Raw genomic sequence first — 17,719 nt, 5'->3', positions numbered from 1 at the left:
GCTTGGAGGGCATTCTAGAGTGTGCATTATTTCCTTCTTGTTATTATTATCATTGTTATTATAATGCACAGTAAGTCCCAGTCGGTATTTAATAGAACGTTGCGGCCCCGCCCGCTCGTGGGGAAAGCAATCGTTGTTACATTAGTTACCCAATTGGCTAACAGCAAAACGTTTTAAAATGCAATTCTTTAGTTTGTCTGCTTGTTTTAGTCAGTTATAAAACTACATTTACGAAAGATACAACATGTAGAAAGATTACTTTCCAACACTGCATGCTTCCAAGCGTTCTCACTACATAAAAAAACATCTAATATCCCAACATACGGGGCGTCCTGAGGACATTTGGTGACGTGCCAATTAGGTCTCTTAAGGGTTTTGGCGTCGACATTATCTCACTGACGTTCTCGGTATGACCTTTGTCTAGTTTCCTGTATGCTCCTGGGACATCACAGAGGACCGTTTCAGGATATTTTTAGGACATTCTCAGGACTTTCATTTCACTAGTCCTTAGGATTGCGCTCTTGGGACGTTGTGTCATGGTCCCCTGAATGTTCTTGGGATGTTGTGTCATTGTTCCCTGCAGGTTTTGTTTAGTTCCCGTTCATTTTACTAGTTCTTAAGACTGCGCATGATGGTCCCAAGGGATTGTTCTCTGGGATACCTTTTTATAGTTCCTGGTTTGACCGAGGACGTATTTAGGATGTTCTTGGGACATCGTGTCATGGTCCCCTGATCTTTCTTGGGACGTTGTGTCATGGTCCCCTGGAGGTTTTTGTCAGATGATGGGCACAGGTGTCCCAAACCATTATAAGTAGAGTCATATAATGGCATTTCTTTTTAGGTAAGTTGTTCAGTTAAAATAGTGCAAGAGTCTTTCATCAATGACAATATGGTTATATTTGACATGATCAAATCAAATGTTATTTGTCACATACACCGAATACAACATGAAATGATTACAAGCCCTTAGCCAACAATGCCGTTGGAGAAATAGAGTTAAGAAAATATTTACTGAATAAAATATAGTGAAAAAATATATATAATAATCTAAATGTAACAGAAGAAAATGACATCACAATAATTGGGCTATATACAGGAGGTACCGGTACTTACTGACTTTATTGTCCCCATGGGGACATGTTGTTGCAGTGTCATGTACACATTTAAAGTGGTGTTTAAATACAAAACAAAATTGACAACACAACTTTCATAACAGTTAGATAACAATAAAATAAATTATCATAATTATAATAAATGAAACAATTCAAGACTAGCCCGCTGGCCTTACGGAGTCAATATGTACATTAGCCCGAGCTATTTAGGAGGGATATCACACCTGGCACAAACGATTGTCTAGTTCTGTTTTTCCTGCTGAGGGGTGCCCTATACCTGCGCCCAGAGGGGAGTAGTTCAAAGTCCAGTTAGAGGGGGTGGCTTGGGTCTAAAATGATTGTGTGAGCCTTACGGAGGGCCCTGACCTTAAAGATCTCATCCAGGCCTGACTGTTTGACTCCAAGCACCTTGCTTGCTGTGGTAATAATCCTTCTCAACATATTTCTCTGACTGACAGTGGCATTGTCAAACCAACACACAATACAAAAAGTTTAAATTACTCTCAATAAAATATTTGTAAAACAGAGTCAGTATAGAAGTCTATATTAGAAGATCCCAGCTTTTTGAGAAAGTACAGTCTCTGTTGGCTCTTTTTGTAGATCAGGTCTGTACATTTAATCCACTAAAGCTGATTGTCCAAAAGGACACCCATATATTTGTATTCCTCTACAATTTCTATATTCTGACCTCTGATGGATGTTGCAGAGGTAGGTGTTGTACGCTTCCTGAAGTCTATGCACATCTCTTTGGTCTTGTTGGTATTGAGGACCAAGTGTGATTCCTCACACCAATCTACAAAGTAATCTAGGACTTGGCCATAATGGTCCTCGTCATCATACAACAGGCTGATCAAGACAGTGTCATCAGCAAACTTAACGAGGTGTCTGTCAGTATGGGAACTAGTTCAACTATTTGTGTACAAGATGTACAGGAGTGGGGACAAAACACATCCCTGAGGAGAGCCTGTGTTGGTATTGTGTATATCCGACATATGGGGACTTATTTTGACTCGCTGTGAGTGTTGGCTCAGGAAGTCCAACAGCCACAAAACCAGTCCCCCATCTAAGGAGAAGTCCCGAATGAGTCTCTGTGTGGGGGTACAGGTTGGTCGAGTTAATTTGTAAAGTGACTATGCATAGATACTAAACAGCGAGTAGCAGCAGTGTAAAAATAGTCTGGGTGTCCATTTGATTAATTGTTCAGCAGTCTTATGGCTTGGGGGTAGAAGCTGTTAAGGAGCCTTTTGGTCCTAGACTTGGCGCTCTGGTACCGCTTGCCGTGCGGTAGCAGAGAGAACAGTCTATGACCATTTTTTGGGCCTTCTTCTGACACAGTCTGGTATAGAGGTCCTGCATGTCAGGAAGCTTGGCCCCAATGATGTACTGGGCCGTACGCACTACCCTCTGTAGCGCCTTATGGTCAGATGTCAAGCAGTTCCCAAACCAGGTGGTAATGCAACCAGTCTGGATGCTCTCGATGGTGCCTCTGTAGAACTTTATGAGGATGTGGGGACCCATGCCACATTTTTTCAGTCACCCGAGGGGGAAAAGGTGTTGCTGTGCCCTCTTCACAAGTGTCTTGGTGTGTTTGGACCATGACACTTCGTTGGTGGACACCAAGGAACTTAAAAATCTTGGCCCACGCCCTGTCGATGTTAATGCCTGTTCGGTCTTCCTTTTCCTATTGTCCATGATTAGCTCCTTTATCTTGCTCACATTGAGGGAGAGGTTGTTGTCCTGGCACCACACCGACAAGTCTCTGACCTCCTCCCTATAGGCTGTCTACATATTCATTATCTATGACACATCTCTGCACTTAGCAAAATAATGCCATCCGCACTGGTATTTTAGTCATCAGTTAATCAGACTATTTTCTCATTGATTTCATGAACTTATTTCAGACATTTAGTTTGGGTTTTCAGTATAGTTGTTTAATGTTGGTGGGGCATATTATTATGTTTAATGTTACCCCTGAATCACTATGATAAATATATTTGTTTTTCTTCAGTGTATTTTTAATAGAGCTGAGATTTACTTTGTGCAAAGTGTAGGAATAGGCCTACAGGTGAAATGTGTCATTGACACAGGCATGGTGGCGTGGCAATAAGATCAGAATGTCGTGAACCAAGAGATTGTGAGTTCAAATCCCAGGGGAGGACATAATAATAATGACTGTATGAGGAAACATACACAATGTAATCGTGTATGTTGAAAGCATTGTTCATGTGTCTGGTTGTCCCTAGCATTTCCAAAACACAAAGAGTTATGACTGGATCAGTGGTTCACCATTTAGGGCCTTGATGGCTTTGGTAACATTACAAAAGGATGATGTGTAATGAAACTGAGGTGTACGTACCCTGGGTAAAATATAAAAATCATTTGTGGGTAGGATGTTTCTGTGCGACCATCAATTGACGTCCTCAGGACAAACTTGGAACTTGTCCAAGACCTCCAGGGGACAATGAGACAGCGTCCTAAAAAATTGTCCTTAGGGACATCCCCAGGGCCAATCAGGAACTTGATAAAATGTCCAGGGGACCATGACACAACATCCTGACGACTTTAGGCAACCATTTTGTGAAGTCCCAGGGACGTCCTAACGACTTATTATTGTTTGCAGGGTATGCTCTCTCCAGTTCGTTGACATTTTGCAGTTAGGCTTCATCATAGTGCTGTAAATGAGTCTTCTGGAGAATCTCAGTTAGCTAACCCCCTGTGTCTCAGTGTGATGGCTACTGAAGCCAATACAGATCAGCTACCTCAACTCTGTTATTAGCCAAGCCTGTACTCCTGTCATTCAGACACAGACCCCTTTGAGTTTACCTGAGTTCCCTGAGTTTCGTTGGCAAATGATGAACGGTTCCCAGGTATGATGCATCTGTGTGTATCTAATCTATCCATCTCTGCCTGTCTGTGTGCCCACCTCTCTAGCTCTTAATTTCCCCCTACTATCAGTGCTGGCTCAGATCACACTAACAACAGTTTGGGTGCTCTCTATGGCCCTATCAGTGCTGTAGTTGGGCTGTGGTGCTGTGTTGACTGCGGGCATGCCGCCCCGCCCCATCCCCTAGTGTCCCCAGGAGTAAGACATAACCCTCGGCTTTGTGGGCCTTGAATGGTGGGGGGACACTATATCCCCAGTCACCAGATCCCTCCAAGCATCCCACTAATGACCTCACCCTCGCTCATCCTCTGCATCGTTGCTACCGTCGCTAGATTGATTTGTGGCCCCGGTGTAACTGTGTATGCCTCTGTGTACTGTTAGTGTTTCGTCCCCCCACTCACTGGGCAGTGGGATTGTTAGAAAATACAAAATAAAACCAGGTGGGAGCTGTATGATGGCTGTAAAGAAATAATAGGCTTCCCTGGTGTCAATGAGAATACCCCTTTCTTAATAGTTTCCACACAGCTCGTTGGATGGGTTGGGAAACATAAAGGGCGCTGGGCCTGGTGGCAAGCATAGTGGTGAGTCCTGACATGTTGTTTGCCTGCCCTGCCATCATGTATGACTCGCTGCAATAAATGTAGAAGATGCAATGAGAGACAATATTTTTATTTCACACGTTACAAGGGCATCATATAGGCTAGACATGGTAGGCTCAAAAAGCAATTGAATACCACATGTGGCGCGCGGACATTGCAAGACAGGTACATTGTGGAGACATGCTTTGAAGTAGGTTTTTATTACTGAATATTTGAGTAAAGATAGGCAAGTCCAATTAAACACTGAGGCTTGATTTGACATTTCCATGTGAAGGTTTATCTAAATAGCATGGGATGGCTTTGAACTAGTCAAGATGGAAGCACTTTTATAAAGGAGGATACTTTTAACATCCTATACTTTGATATTATTATCCATGCTGAGGCTTACCACAGCCACTGCCCACAGCCCAATCCATTGTAACTCCATAGAAGTCTTATTGTTTAACTATCTGTCACTATTATTGAATGAATATGTTCAGTCTAGTGGAGGACTCTTGATAAAGACAAGTACAAGTCAAAAATATGTCTCTTAAAAAGTCTGTAAACGTTTGCGCTGTAACCTCTTGGTGTCCACTCTGTGACGCAGACCCAGGCAAAACATCATTGACCCATATATTTGCCTGTGACCAGTTCACACACCGTGTAGTCATAGTCGGAAGTGTCTGTGTATTAGTAATAGGGATGTGAACCGTAAATCTGTTAGCCACCGAAAATACATTTGACCGGTCATGCTTATCAGTCTGTAGGTTCATATTCATTTCCATAATTTGGGGTAATTAAATTGGCATACAGAGCCCAGTTTGAGGAGTGGGATAGCCTATTTCCTGTCAGGCAGCGCTAGAGCAGGTTCTTAAAAAAGCTGTTACTAGAGTGAAATATGTGCCCAGTCATTGCGCAACAAATAACAATTCTAAAAGCAAATGCATGCTAGAAACTGTATTGATGGCCACGATTAAAACAAGCTACTATTTTGATTTCTCGATCTCAACTCGTAATTGATAGCCTGGCGCTGTCAGCCACAGTTGTTTTATAAAGACTTCCTCAAGCCATTATTAAACAGCTTTCTTTGCTCCTGTTCTATTGATTATCATATTAACTTTATTTCGTTGTCCAGAAGCCAAAGGCACAATCCTATTAATATCAGCAACCCATCCTAGTTGTTGTTATTAGTTTTCCATCCAAGTTTTATCTCTGTCATATACAGTGGGGCAAAAAAGTATTTAGTAAGTCACCAATTGTGCAAGTTCTCCCACTTAAAAAGATGAGAGAGGCCTCTAGGTACACTTGTATCATAGGTACACTGTATCATAGGTACACTTCAACTATGACAGACAAAATGAGAAAAAAAAATCCAGAAAATCACATTGTAAGATTTTTAATGCATTTATTTGCAAATTATGGTGGAAAATAAGTATTTGGTCACCTACAAACAAGCAAGATTTCTGTCTCTCACAGACCTGTAACTTCTTCTTTAAGATGCTCCTCTGTCCTCCACTCGTTACCTGTATTAATGGCACCTGTTTGAACTTGTTATCAGTATAAAAGACACCTGTCTACATCCTCAAACAGTCACACTCCAAACTCCACTATGGCCAAGACCAAAGAGCTGTCAAAGGACACCAGAAACAAAATTGTAGACCTGCATCAGGCTGGGAAGACTGAATCTGCAATAGGTAAGCATCTTGGTTTGAAGAAACCAGCTGTGGGAGCAATTATTAGGAAATGGAAGACATACAAGACCACTGATAATCTCCCTCGATCTGGGGCTCCACGCAAGATCTCACCCCGTGGGGTCAAAATGTTCACAAGAACGGTGAGCAAAAATCCCAGAACCACACGGGGGGACCTAGTGAATGACCTGCAGAGAGCTGGGAACAAAGTAACAAAGCCTACCATCAGTAACACACTGCGCTGCCAGGGACTCAAATCATGCAGTGCCAGACGTGTCCCCCTGTTTAAGCCAGTACATGTCCAGGCCCGTCTGAAGTTTGCTAGAGAGCATTTGGATGATCCAGAAGAAGATTGGGAGAATGTCAATTCGTCAGATGAAACCAAAATATAACTTTTTGGTAAAAACTCTCGTCGTGTTTGGAGGACAAAGAATGCTGAGTTGTATCCAAAGAACACCATACCTACTGTGAAGCATGGTGGTGGAAACATTTTGCTTTGGGGCTGTTTTTCTGCAAAGGGACCACAACGACTGATCCGTGTAAAGGAAAGAATGAATGGGGCCATATATCGTGACATTTTGAGTGAAAACCCTCCTTCCATCAGCAAGGGCATTGAAGATGAAACGTGGCTGGGTCTTTCATCATGACAATGATCCCAAACACACCGCCCGGGCAACGAAGGAGTGGCTTCGTAAGAAGCATTTCAAGGTCCTGGAGTGGCCTAGCCAGTCTCCAGATCTCAACCCCATAGAAAATATTTGGAGGGAGTTGAAAGTCCGTCTTGCCCAGCAACAGCCCCAAAACATCACTGCTCTAGAGGAGATATGCATGGAGGAATGGGCCAAAATACCAGCAACAGTGTGTGAAAACCTTGTGAAGACTTACAGAAAACGTTTGACCTCTGTCATTGCCAACAAAGTATTGAGATAAACTTTTGTTATTGACCAAATACTTATTTTCCACCATAATTTGCAAATAAATTCATAAAAAATCCTACAATGTGATTTTCTGGATTTTTTTTCTAATTTTGTCTATCATAGTTGAAGTGTACCTATGATGAAAATTCCAGTTTACCTATGATGAAAATTACTATTTAAGTGGGAGAACTTGCACAATTTTTGACTGACTAAATACTTTTTTGCCCCACTGTATGGAACCTCTCACATTAGGTGTACAGTTTAGAACTGTGTTTTCCCACGAATTCCATTTTGGCAAATGTTTGAAAATTATATTTTATTAGCAGCTTCATTACAGGAGTTGCATGTTCAATAATAGTCTATAACCTTTTGACTGTAAGACGATAGGCTTGCTATTGTTGCATGTTGCCATTAAGCTCTTAACAAAAAATGTCCGTTCCTTGAATGCTTGCATACTATTTTCTGTTGGTCATGTCATGTTACTGTTTGAAAAAAATGTAACCGTTTGTTGACCGGTTAATGAGGGTCAGTTAGTCAGGAGCAAAATTGACTGAAATGTGCATCCCTAATTAATAACACTAAAGCCTATACATGGCACCAGTAACTACTCTCCTGTCCTGTCTGATCCCCTAAGACATTCACAAGTCTTTGAAGTCCTCACTTGAAAGGGTTGATCTGAATAGTGAGAGTGAGCAGTCCAAAGGAACTCTGTAAACAGTGATTACAGACTGATTAATGAGCTCGAGCCACTCTACCGGGCACACACTGACGCACGCACACTCGCTTTTCAGGCCACACAGAATGTTGTGCTGAGGCAGATTCTGGTGTGAACCAACTCAGCCTAACCTCAGCAAACAACGCTGATTGGAACAATCTACATCAAAGACATTCATATTTATAGATATTCAGTTCGTCTGCCATGTATTGAACTTTTATAATACAGTATATTAATGATATAAGTATTTTCTCCATCTTTCTCCAGTTTCTGCCGAGATCCTGAAAAGCAGTCTGAGCACCATGGAGCGACACATCCAGAGGCTAGAAAACGACATTGAGAATTTCCCCAAGACAGACGACAAAAAAGATAAGTTTGTGGAAAAATTGTCCATATCCTTTACATGTATTTCATTGATTCCTCCCCTTGTCTTATCTGCAACTGTTGCTGAAGTAGAAAGCCATGCTAGACATGGTTTGGCCATTGGGCGCCTGTGGATTTGCCACCAGAGAGACTGTTCTGTGCTTGTGTTCTCCCTGGCTGGAAAGAGTAGTTAAGGGCCATACGTGTGACTAGTAGTACCCAGGGGCTTAAAGGAATGGATATGGCTGCCTTGCCACTAGTGATGTTTATCAGATCTCCTCCTCCTCCTCTCCCCAGAGAGAGTTCAGGCCTGGAGCTATTTTTACCACCACTCCACCACTGCCTACCCTCCGGGACTCTAATGGGGGATCGTTCCCCCACGCTGACTTATTGCCACCTCCTGATTTCATCTCCCGACCGGCCACAGCCCTCTCCACACAGACCTTCTGTGGGCTATCACCTCTCATGGCCCTTCTCTATTTTCGATAACAGAGTGCTTTCACTTAAACTCAAGCGGTTCGGCTCTCAAATCAAATTAGTGATGCCTGAGCACTTCTCAGTGTCCATTTTAAGGAGGACGGCGCCTCGGCAGAATAGGTTTGTCTAGATATATGGCACTTATACACACAATATAGGGTCTCATTGGGGCTATGATACCTCCTATCGATGTCTGCAGTAAAACAGACGGAATTCCTGTATCCTCTGTCTCTCGATATGAGTTACCACATTTATTAAGGGAGTGCAAGAATCATCAATTCAAGGGTAATTCATCAATTCAGGAGGCATTCCATATGTTCAATGCTCACACTTAAGATGGTGTTTAACCTTAATTTGAGTTATTTCTTAGTGTAGTCAAAGTGGAGATTTATTTAAGCTTGCTTTGCACTTTGGCAGGCATAAAAGTAATAGCCAACTCATACATTAGCAATCTGCTCCCAGTCAAAAAAAATATCTGTAATTAAAAAACAGAGGCTCCGGCTAAGACCTCCTTTGCAGCTCTGAACCAAACAGGCAGAAAAGGCAGCTCAAGGCCCCTGATGTCAGTATCGATTCCGGGGCTTCTTGTAGAATGTGAGCATGAGTGAGATGAAATGGAGAACTGCAGATATACTGCAGCAGTGCTTTCCCTCACTGTCTGGATCGTGTCCCCAGAGAGAGAGAGAGAGAGAGAGGGAGAGAAGCTGCCTGGAAACGCCCCACTTCCTCCCACCTCCTTCCTCACCTGATCTGGCATCAGAACCAAAATGGAGCCTCAGTTGCATTTGCCGAACACATTTTAGTGACTGCCTCATTGTGAAAATAGCTATAGAGGAAATATTGAAATGTGTTGTTTTCTTAGCTCCATTTTGTAGCGTTCCCACCTACCCTCTTTCTCTGTGTTCAGACAGATTGAGGGTGAATGACAGGGGATTGTAACCAAGCTACGCTCACGCCTTTGCCCATGACAGAGTAGGCATTGTTATCCTTGATAAAGAAAGCCAGAAAGCTGTTTTGCTTTTTCCTTTGTCACCCACAATCAACGTTGGGAGTCGAGGTGACTCAAATAGCAAGGAGGAGAGCATATCAGTGTGTATCAGTCCTCCCTTCTGCTCTCTGTCTCTCCCTGTTAGCAAACACCTCACTCTTTCACCTCTAGAGTTTGACCTGCATGTGACCTTTTTTTCCGGGTAATGAAGTGATAAAGTTAATCTGCTGGTCAAAATAACATTGCTCAACCGCAACTAAACAAATCAGTTCACATGATTAGGCATCAAGGGTAATTCGCAAGGTTTCTAAATAATAGATGTGTGATCGAAGGTGCATTTCTTTGTACTGTAGGATCCTGAACACACTTCTCCAGGTGTGTTGAATGTTTCACGCCCCTTCAGTTTTTTCCTTACAATTCATGATGTTGAACTGTCAAAAAGGATGAAAATCGCCTTTGCTTTGAATCATCCTACTCTCTTCTTATTTTCTCCTTGAACATTGAAGTGAACATAAACAATAGTGTTGTGAAAGGTTTTCACATGCAGAACATTGTGTGTTTAAAAAAAAATGCTTGCTAAGATATCAGATCTACAGTTGTGCCCCTGGGTAAGAGAGGGAAGTGAAACCATATGTGTGAGATAAGGAGATGGAAAGACTGCTTGATTTTCCCAGATTTGATGTGCTATGTTTTATTTTGACTTTGGCTTAGATAACCATAATCCATATAACACATTGTAGGGTGTGTGAAACTGACAGTTTGAAATTCCTAGCCACATTGTTTGCGGTTTTTGTAAAGATAAACCAGCCAAGTCAAACGCCAACATACCTTTTTTAAACTTCTTACTGGGATTAAAGAAGGCCGCTGATGCCTTGAAACATGACCGATGAAACAACAACAACAACAAAAGCAGAAAAGGTCATGCATTTGATGGTTGAGCAACCCTGAAAAAGTTGCTTATATCATCTTGACTGTAGAGCAGTGATAAATGAGGAAGTGTGTATGGTAGAGTTTGTCTGCGTGTGTGTGTGTGTGTGTGTGTGTGTGTGTGTGTGTGTGTGTGTGTGTGTGTGTGTGTGTGTGTGTGTGTGTGTGTGTGTGTGTGTGTGTGTGTGTGTGTGCGTGCATTTGTGTGTGTGTGTGTGCTTGTGTTTGACAGAGTCCCTTTGGCCTTTTTTCTAAGACTTGCAGCAGTTGCCAATTTTAGGTTTTGAAAGGTAACAATGAATGTATCAAAGCAGCACAACTTTAATTCACCTCTTGAGGTTATTATTGTTTTTATAATGAATATGAATCTGTTAAATGTTTCTAATTAATTCAACTGGCTTAGAGATTATGAGTTAGAATATCCACACCAGCAAATGGTGAATACCTCATATACTTTAATTCACAGATTTCAAATGGCTGCATTTACCAGTTCATATCTGCAGTCGTTATCTACTGAACAAGACAGCCTGAACCCAACTCCTAGTACTTTCTGGCCTCTCACACACCCCAGCGGAGGTATTTAATTTAGCTTTCCGTATTTATTTTTCTCCCTCCACTACCGTAATGTATGCAAAGTACTGAATGGGGTGTTTGTTCAGCAGTTTAGTGATATCTATCTATCAGATTTAATGGTAGCCCACAAAGGCTGGGAATTGAGGCATTGGCCCCTGGGGGCTACTAATTCACTGGAGAGGCTTGAGTGGCTTGGTTGATTCCAGCCCCCCCCCCCCCCCCCCCCCTCCTCCCCTTTACAGATCTATAACTAGTGGATATGAAGGAGTAGGACTCTGAGGGAGGGACAGACTATAGGGACTGTGGATAACATGCTGGGTTGCTAATGGGAGTGTCGTGGGTCGCCGTGGCAATGAGAAGCAGGGCTGAGCATTGATGGACGGATGGCCCCTGCGGTACTCAATGCCATAGTTCAGCCCGCTGATATTTAGCTTAACCTTTCAGCCCCCAAGGGACCTGAGAAGTCGAATTCAGCTTGTGTAATTTTGAACCCCTCCCCTGACACATTAAGACCTGTAGCTGTGCTTTGGTCACGTGGGGCTATACTGTAGCTCACTGCATTCGCTGTGTGGTGTATTGAAATAAGTATACAGCTAAAAGCATCACTTCTTATCTGAGGTAACTCCCCCCAGGTACAATACATTGTATAATGTGTTTAATAAAATTAATTAAAATAGAAGAACATACAAACAGATAAATTGCATTGTCTTCCCATACATACTTGTTATCTTGGAACAGTATAAAGACAAAAGGACAGGAAATTAATTAATGGATTGCCACTCACCCCATGTTCCCCCTTATTGTACAGTGATTTGTCCTTTAAAAGTTGCAGCGTACTGCAGCACAGCTTGCATGGTGCCGCAGAATTCTTCAACCACTGGTACCATTAATGCTAGTTAGTGCTAGTTTGACCATAAGAGGGCATCTCTGAGAAGCATTTGATAGCCTTCAATAGAGGCTGTACTAGAAAATGTAAAAGTTTTTTTATAAGAACATAGTATATGGGACTGATTTTAAGAAATGTTGCTTAACCTGTCTGGGCGGAACCTTGTTCCACTAGCGGAACCCCTCGCCAACAGCCAGTGAAATTGCAGGGCACCAAATTCAAAACACAGAAATCTCATAAATCTAATTTATCAAACATACAACTATTAGGCAAAGATAACATTCTTGTTAATCCAGCCAGTGTCTGATTTCAAAAAGGCATTACAGTGAAAGCTCCACAAACGATTATGTTAGGTCACCACCAAGTCACAGAAAAACAGCAATTTTTCCAGCCAAAGAGACGAGTCACAAAAAGCAGAAATATAGATTAAATTAATCACTAACCTTTGATCTTCATCAGATGACACTCATAGGACTTCATGTTACACAATACATGTATGTTTTGTTCGATAAAGTGCATATTTATATCCAAAAATCTCATTTTACATTGGCATGTAATGTTCAGTAGTTCCAAAACATGCAGTGATTTTGGTAGAGAGCCACATATATTTGCAGAAATACTCATAATAAACATTGATAATAGATACAGTGCCTTGCGAAAGTATTCGGCCCCCTTGAACTTTGCGACCTTTTGCTACATTTCAGGCTTCAAACATAAAGATATAAAACTGTATTTTTTTGTGAAGAATCAACAACAAGTGGGACACAATCATGAATTGGAACGGAATTTATTGGAAATTTCAAACTTTTTTAACAAATCAAAAACTGAAAAATTGGGCGTGCAAAATTATTCAGCCCCTTTACTTTCAGGGCAGCAAACTCTCTCCAGAAGTTCAGTGAGGATCTCTGAATGATCCAATGTTGACCTAAATGACTAATGATGATAAATACAATCCACCTGTGTGTAATCAGGTCTCCGTATAAATGCACCTGCACTGTGATAGTCTCAGAGGTCCGTTAAAAGCGCAGAGAGCATCATGAAGAACAAGGAACACACCAGGCAGGTCCGAGATACTGTTGTGAAGAAGTTTAAAGCCGGATTTGGATACAAAAAGATTTCCCAAGCTTTAAACATCCCAAGGAGCACTGTGCAAGCGATAATATTGAAATGGAAGGAGTATCAGACCACTGCAAATCTACCAAGACCTGGCCGTCCCTCTAAACTTTCAGCTCATACAAGGAGAAGACTGATCAGAGATGCAGCCAAGAGGCCCATGATCACTCTGGATGAACTGCAGAGATCTACAGCTGAGGTGGGAGACTCTGTCCATAGGACAACAATCAGTCGTATATTGCACAAATCTGGCCTTTATGGAAGAGTGGCAAGAAGAAAGACATTTCTTAAAGATATCCATAAAAAGTGTTGTTTAAAGTTTGCCACAAGCCACCTGGGAGACACACCAAACATGTGGAAGAAGGTGCTCTGGTCAGATGAAACCAAAATTGAACTTTTTGGCAACAATGCAAAACGTTATGTTTGGCGTAAAAGCAACACAGCTCATCACCATGAACACACCATCCCCACTGTCAAACATGGTGGTGGCAGCATCATGGTTTGGGCCTGCTTTTCTTCAGCAGGGACAGGGAAGATGGTTAAAATTGATGGGAAGATGGATGGAGCCAAATACAGGACCATTCTGGAAGAAAACCTGATGGAGTCTGCAAAAGACCTGAGACTGGGACGGAGATTTGACTTCCAACAAGACAATGATCCAAAACATAAAGCAAAATCTACAATGGAATGGTTCAAAAATAAACATATCCAGGTGTTAGAATGGCCAAGTCAATGTCCAGACCTGAATCCAATTGAGCATCTGTGGAAAGAACTGAAAACTGCTGTTCACAAATGCTCTCCATCCAACCTCACTGAGCTCGAGCTGTTTTGCAAGGAGGAATGGGAAAAAAAATCAGTCTCTCGATGTGCAAAACTGATAGAGACATACCCCAAGCGACTTACAGCTGTAATCACAGCAAAAGGTGGCGCTACAAAGTATTAACTTAAGGGGGCTGAATCATTTTGCACTCCCAATTTTTCAGTTTTTGATTTGTTAAAAAAGTTTGAAATATCCAATAAATGTCGTTCCACTCCATGATTGTGTCCCACTTGTTGTTGATTCTTCACAATAAATACAGTTTTATATATTTATGTTTGAAGCCTGCAATGTGGCAAAAGGTCGCAAAGTTCAAGGGGGCCGAATACTTTCGCAAGGCACTGTAGGTGCTGCTATATAACTGTGCCACCATCCTGATAATGTAATGATATTGTGGAGTTTATTATTTTTTTTAAAAGCGATTGTAATCTGAATAAAGGCCAAAACAATATATGTAAAGGCCAAAACATGTATTTCTGTTTTTAGAGGGAGAGAAATGCTGGGCCAATTGTGGGCCGCTCTATGGGACTCCCAATCATGGTCGGATGTGATACATACTAATAATAATACTTTTTGTTGTATTATTTGTTTTGTCTTTTCTGGTGGATTAAACTGAAATTGCAACCAATCACAGCCGGTCGTGACTAAGAACCTAACTAAGAAATACATTTGACGATAGAATTCTCCCCCTACCCTCCTGCTAGGCAGGTCTATTGTCCAGCTACCTGCTAATAGCCATAATGGCGCTGTACAACAAGACCATGTATGTTTTGAAAGAGTATTTTCCAGTAAGCAATCATTTTTTTACCTTCGTTAGACAACTTTGTTCCAATATTTCTGTAATTCAGTGATATTTATTCCCATAGTAATTTGTTATTGATCCTTAACTAAATAAATATTGGCATTTTGAAAGAGTGTTGTCATTATTTTATTAACAAAAGCATAAAGATGCCATTATGAGTTACATTGTTTTAGTTTGAACATGCAGACTGGCACTAAGAATAGCGGGAACGTTTCCCTTGTCAGCGCCATTATTAGTGCAATGCCCCTTAAAGTGTTGTGGCCCCTCCTGTGCCCCCTGCCCTCGTGCCTTGAACCTTGCCTGCTTTCAGTGGATACAGATGGAGAACTGCAAGGCAATCCCATTGTGCGCCACTCGGGAGCCATGACCAATATATATTGTCCTGCTAATAACAGGGTTGATAATATATCTGTGAGAATATCCAAGGGGATTTTATATAATTCTAAATTAATAATAATAATAATTGCTTTGTTTAAAAAATAACAATATTTTCGAGATGATTTCATTTTCAAATACGTAAAATGAGTGAGAAAAAGGCCATTTTTGAACATGGAGTGAGACAGTGTTACTAATTTGTAAATAAAGCCAATTTGCTATTTACAATTATTTATTCATGTTTTTAGAAGGAGAGAAACCAAAAACCTACAGTCATCTCATTTGTCTCCCACTCAAGGCCGGCACAGGTATTGAACCAGTATCTGTATCAACACATCTTGCACTGTAATGCAGTGTCTTAGACTTAATGCAGTGTTTTAGCTACAGTACTACAGTAAGAGCAAAATAATCCTAAAATAATAAAATCCTTAGTGTAACAACAGTTTTAATAAGTAATACTGAAGTCTTACACAATTATCAGTTTCTATTTAGGTTTATGTCGCCCATTCGTTGTCAGTGCTAATCAGTGCTCTAACTCCCCCTTGTTGCGCTGGTCTGGAGCAATGAAGTAGTGACTCAGGGTACCGTACTAAACCACGAATTACCACGAAGTCCCGCAGCATAATCACAACATTTTTAGTGGAGCAACCACTGTACCAACAACCTGTCAATTAAAAAAATAAAAAATAACTGTAAAAATAATGGAAACAATTGAATAAATGAGGGATAATAAGTACTGTATATTGAAAGCAGGTGTTTCCACACAGGTGTGGCTCCTGAGTTAAATAAGCAATTAACAGCCTATCATGCTTAGGCAAATATTGTCAATTATATTGACAAGATAGTCAAGTGACCACTCTAATAATGGAAATACCTGTCCTCAAAGATGGTGCTATTAGGGATCCTTGGGATGTCCTTACCCCATTGAAGTTGAAATGTAAAATGGTTACGGTAAGGGTTAGGGTTTAAGGGTGGGTAAAAAAAAAGCAGACATTGAATATACCTTTGAGAATGGTGAAGTTAATAATTACACTTTGGATGGTGTATCAATTCACTAAAAAGAAACAGGCGTCCTTCCTAACTCCGTTGCCTGAGAGGATGGAAACCGGTCAGGGATTTCACCATTAGGTCAATGGTGACTTTAAAACAGTTACAGAGTTTAATGGCTATGATAGGACAAAACTGAGGATGGATCAACAACATTGTAGTTACTCCACAATACTAATTAACAGAGTGAAAGAAGGAAGCCTGTGCAGAATACAACACATGCATCTTGTTTGCAACAAGGCACTAAAGTATAGAGAGGCTCGGAAGAGGAATGGGAAGACCATCATCCACAGTGGATTTTCATAAAAATAGCTACAACTATTCTAAATATATCCACATGTCACCAAATAATTGATCAAATCACACTATTTTGCAATGAAGGTCTACAGTAGCCTCAGTAGTCCTCTGTAGGGTAGCACCATTGTGTAGCCAGAGGACAGCTAGCTTCTGTCCTCTTCTGGGTACATTGACTTCAATACAAAACTTAGGAGGCTCTTGTTCTCCCCCCCATCCATAGCTAGCTACAGTTAGCTATCATTGCAGTGCATAACATGTAGTTGACTCAAAGAGAGACAATAGTTGAACAATTTTTGAGAATTGAAATCTTTCAATTATGGAGAAAAGAGAGAGATGTCATAGTATATGTATTTTTCACTTTCACTTATTTAGCTAGCATCGAATGCATCTAGCTAGTTTAGCCTAATCAAACACTTGGCCCAAACAGAGAGGGATGCTATGTTAGTTAGCTGACTATGGCTATCCAATACTGGAACTCTTCCAAGTGAAGGTAAGCTTTTAGTTGTATTAATTTATTGCCATCGTGGTCACCGGTGTAACTGCTAAACTGCTTGCTGGCGACTGTGCACTCTGTTGCATGATTGTAGCGGGTCTACTAACGCGTTGGTTCTAGTAGCTATGTTGACTGTGACGTGACAATGATGTAGGTGGTGTGTAGCGGTTAGAGGTTTGGTATGGAAATGTTTTTTTGCCTCATCAGACAGCATATGTGTTCTGCACTGAAGTCCACAAGCTAAGGTAAAAGGTGAGAGGAGGAGAGCACGTAGATAGATGCAAGAAATAATTATACATACAAGATGCTGCTTGTATGTGGCTGCTATGAAAGTGAACTGTGTTTGTACTGATTCTGTTTAAAAATGTTTTTTTAAACGGAAGCAAATGGAACGAAACAGGGATAAACATACAGTTGAAATCAGAAGTTTACATACACTTAGGTTGGAGTCATTAAATCTTGTTTTTAACCACTCCACAAATGTATTGTTAACAAACTGTAGTTTTGGCAAATCGGTTAAGACATCTACTTTGTGCATGACACAAGTAACTTTTACAACAATTGTTTACAGACATATTATTTCACTTATTATTCACTGTATCACAATTCCAGTGGGTCAGAAGTTTACATACACTAAGTTGACTGTGCCTTTAAACAGCTTGGA

General features: G+C 41.1%; 1 protein-coding gene across 26 annotated transcripts in view; it reads left to right on the top strand.

The window, feature by feature from the left end:
- Positions 1-17,719, top strand: part of LOC110505192 (protein diaphanous homolog 2) — a 650,263-nt gene that overhangs the window by 466,286 nt on the left and 166,258 nt on the right. For all 26 annotated transcript variants that reach the window (XM_090219966.1, XM_090219963.1, XM_021584240.3 and 23 more), the window contains one exon: positions 8,165-8,289. In XM_090219966.1, coding sequence (XP_090076092.1) covers positions 8,165-8,289 — 125 coding nt within the window. The remainder of the gene's footprint in view (positions 1-8,164; positions 8,290-17,719) is intronic.

Source organism: Oncorhynchus mykiss, chromosome 25 (genome assembly GCF_057628025.1).
Source record: "Oncorhynchus mykiss isolate SJ-2025 chromosome 25, ASM5762802v1, whole genome shotgun sequence".
NCBI classification, from domain to species: domain Eukaryota; kingdom Metazoa; phylum Chordata; class Actinopteri; order Salmoniformes; family Salmonidae; genus Oncorhynchus; species Oncorhynchus mykiss.
This window is presented reverse-complemented; position numbering and strand designations above follow the sequence as displayed.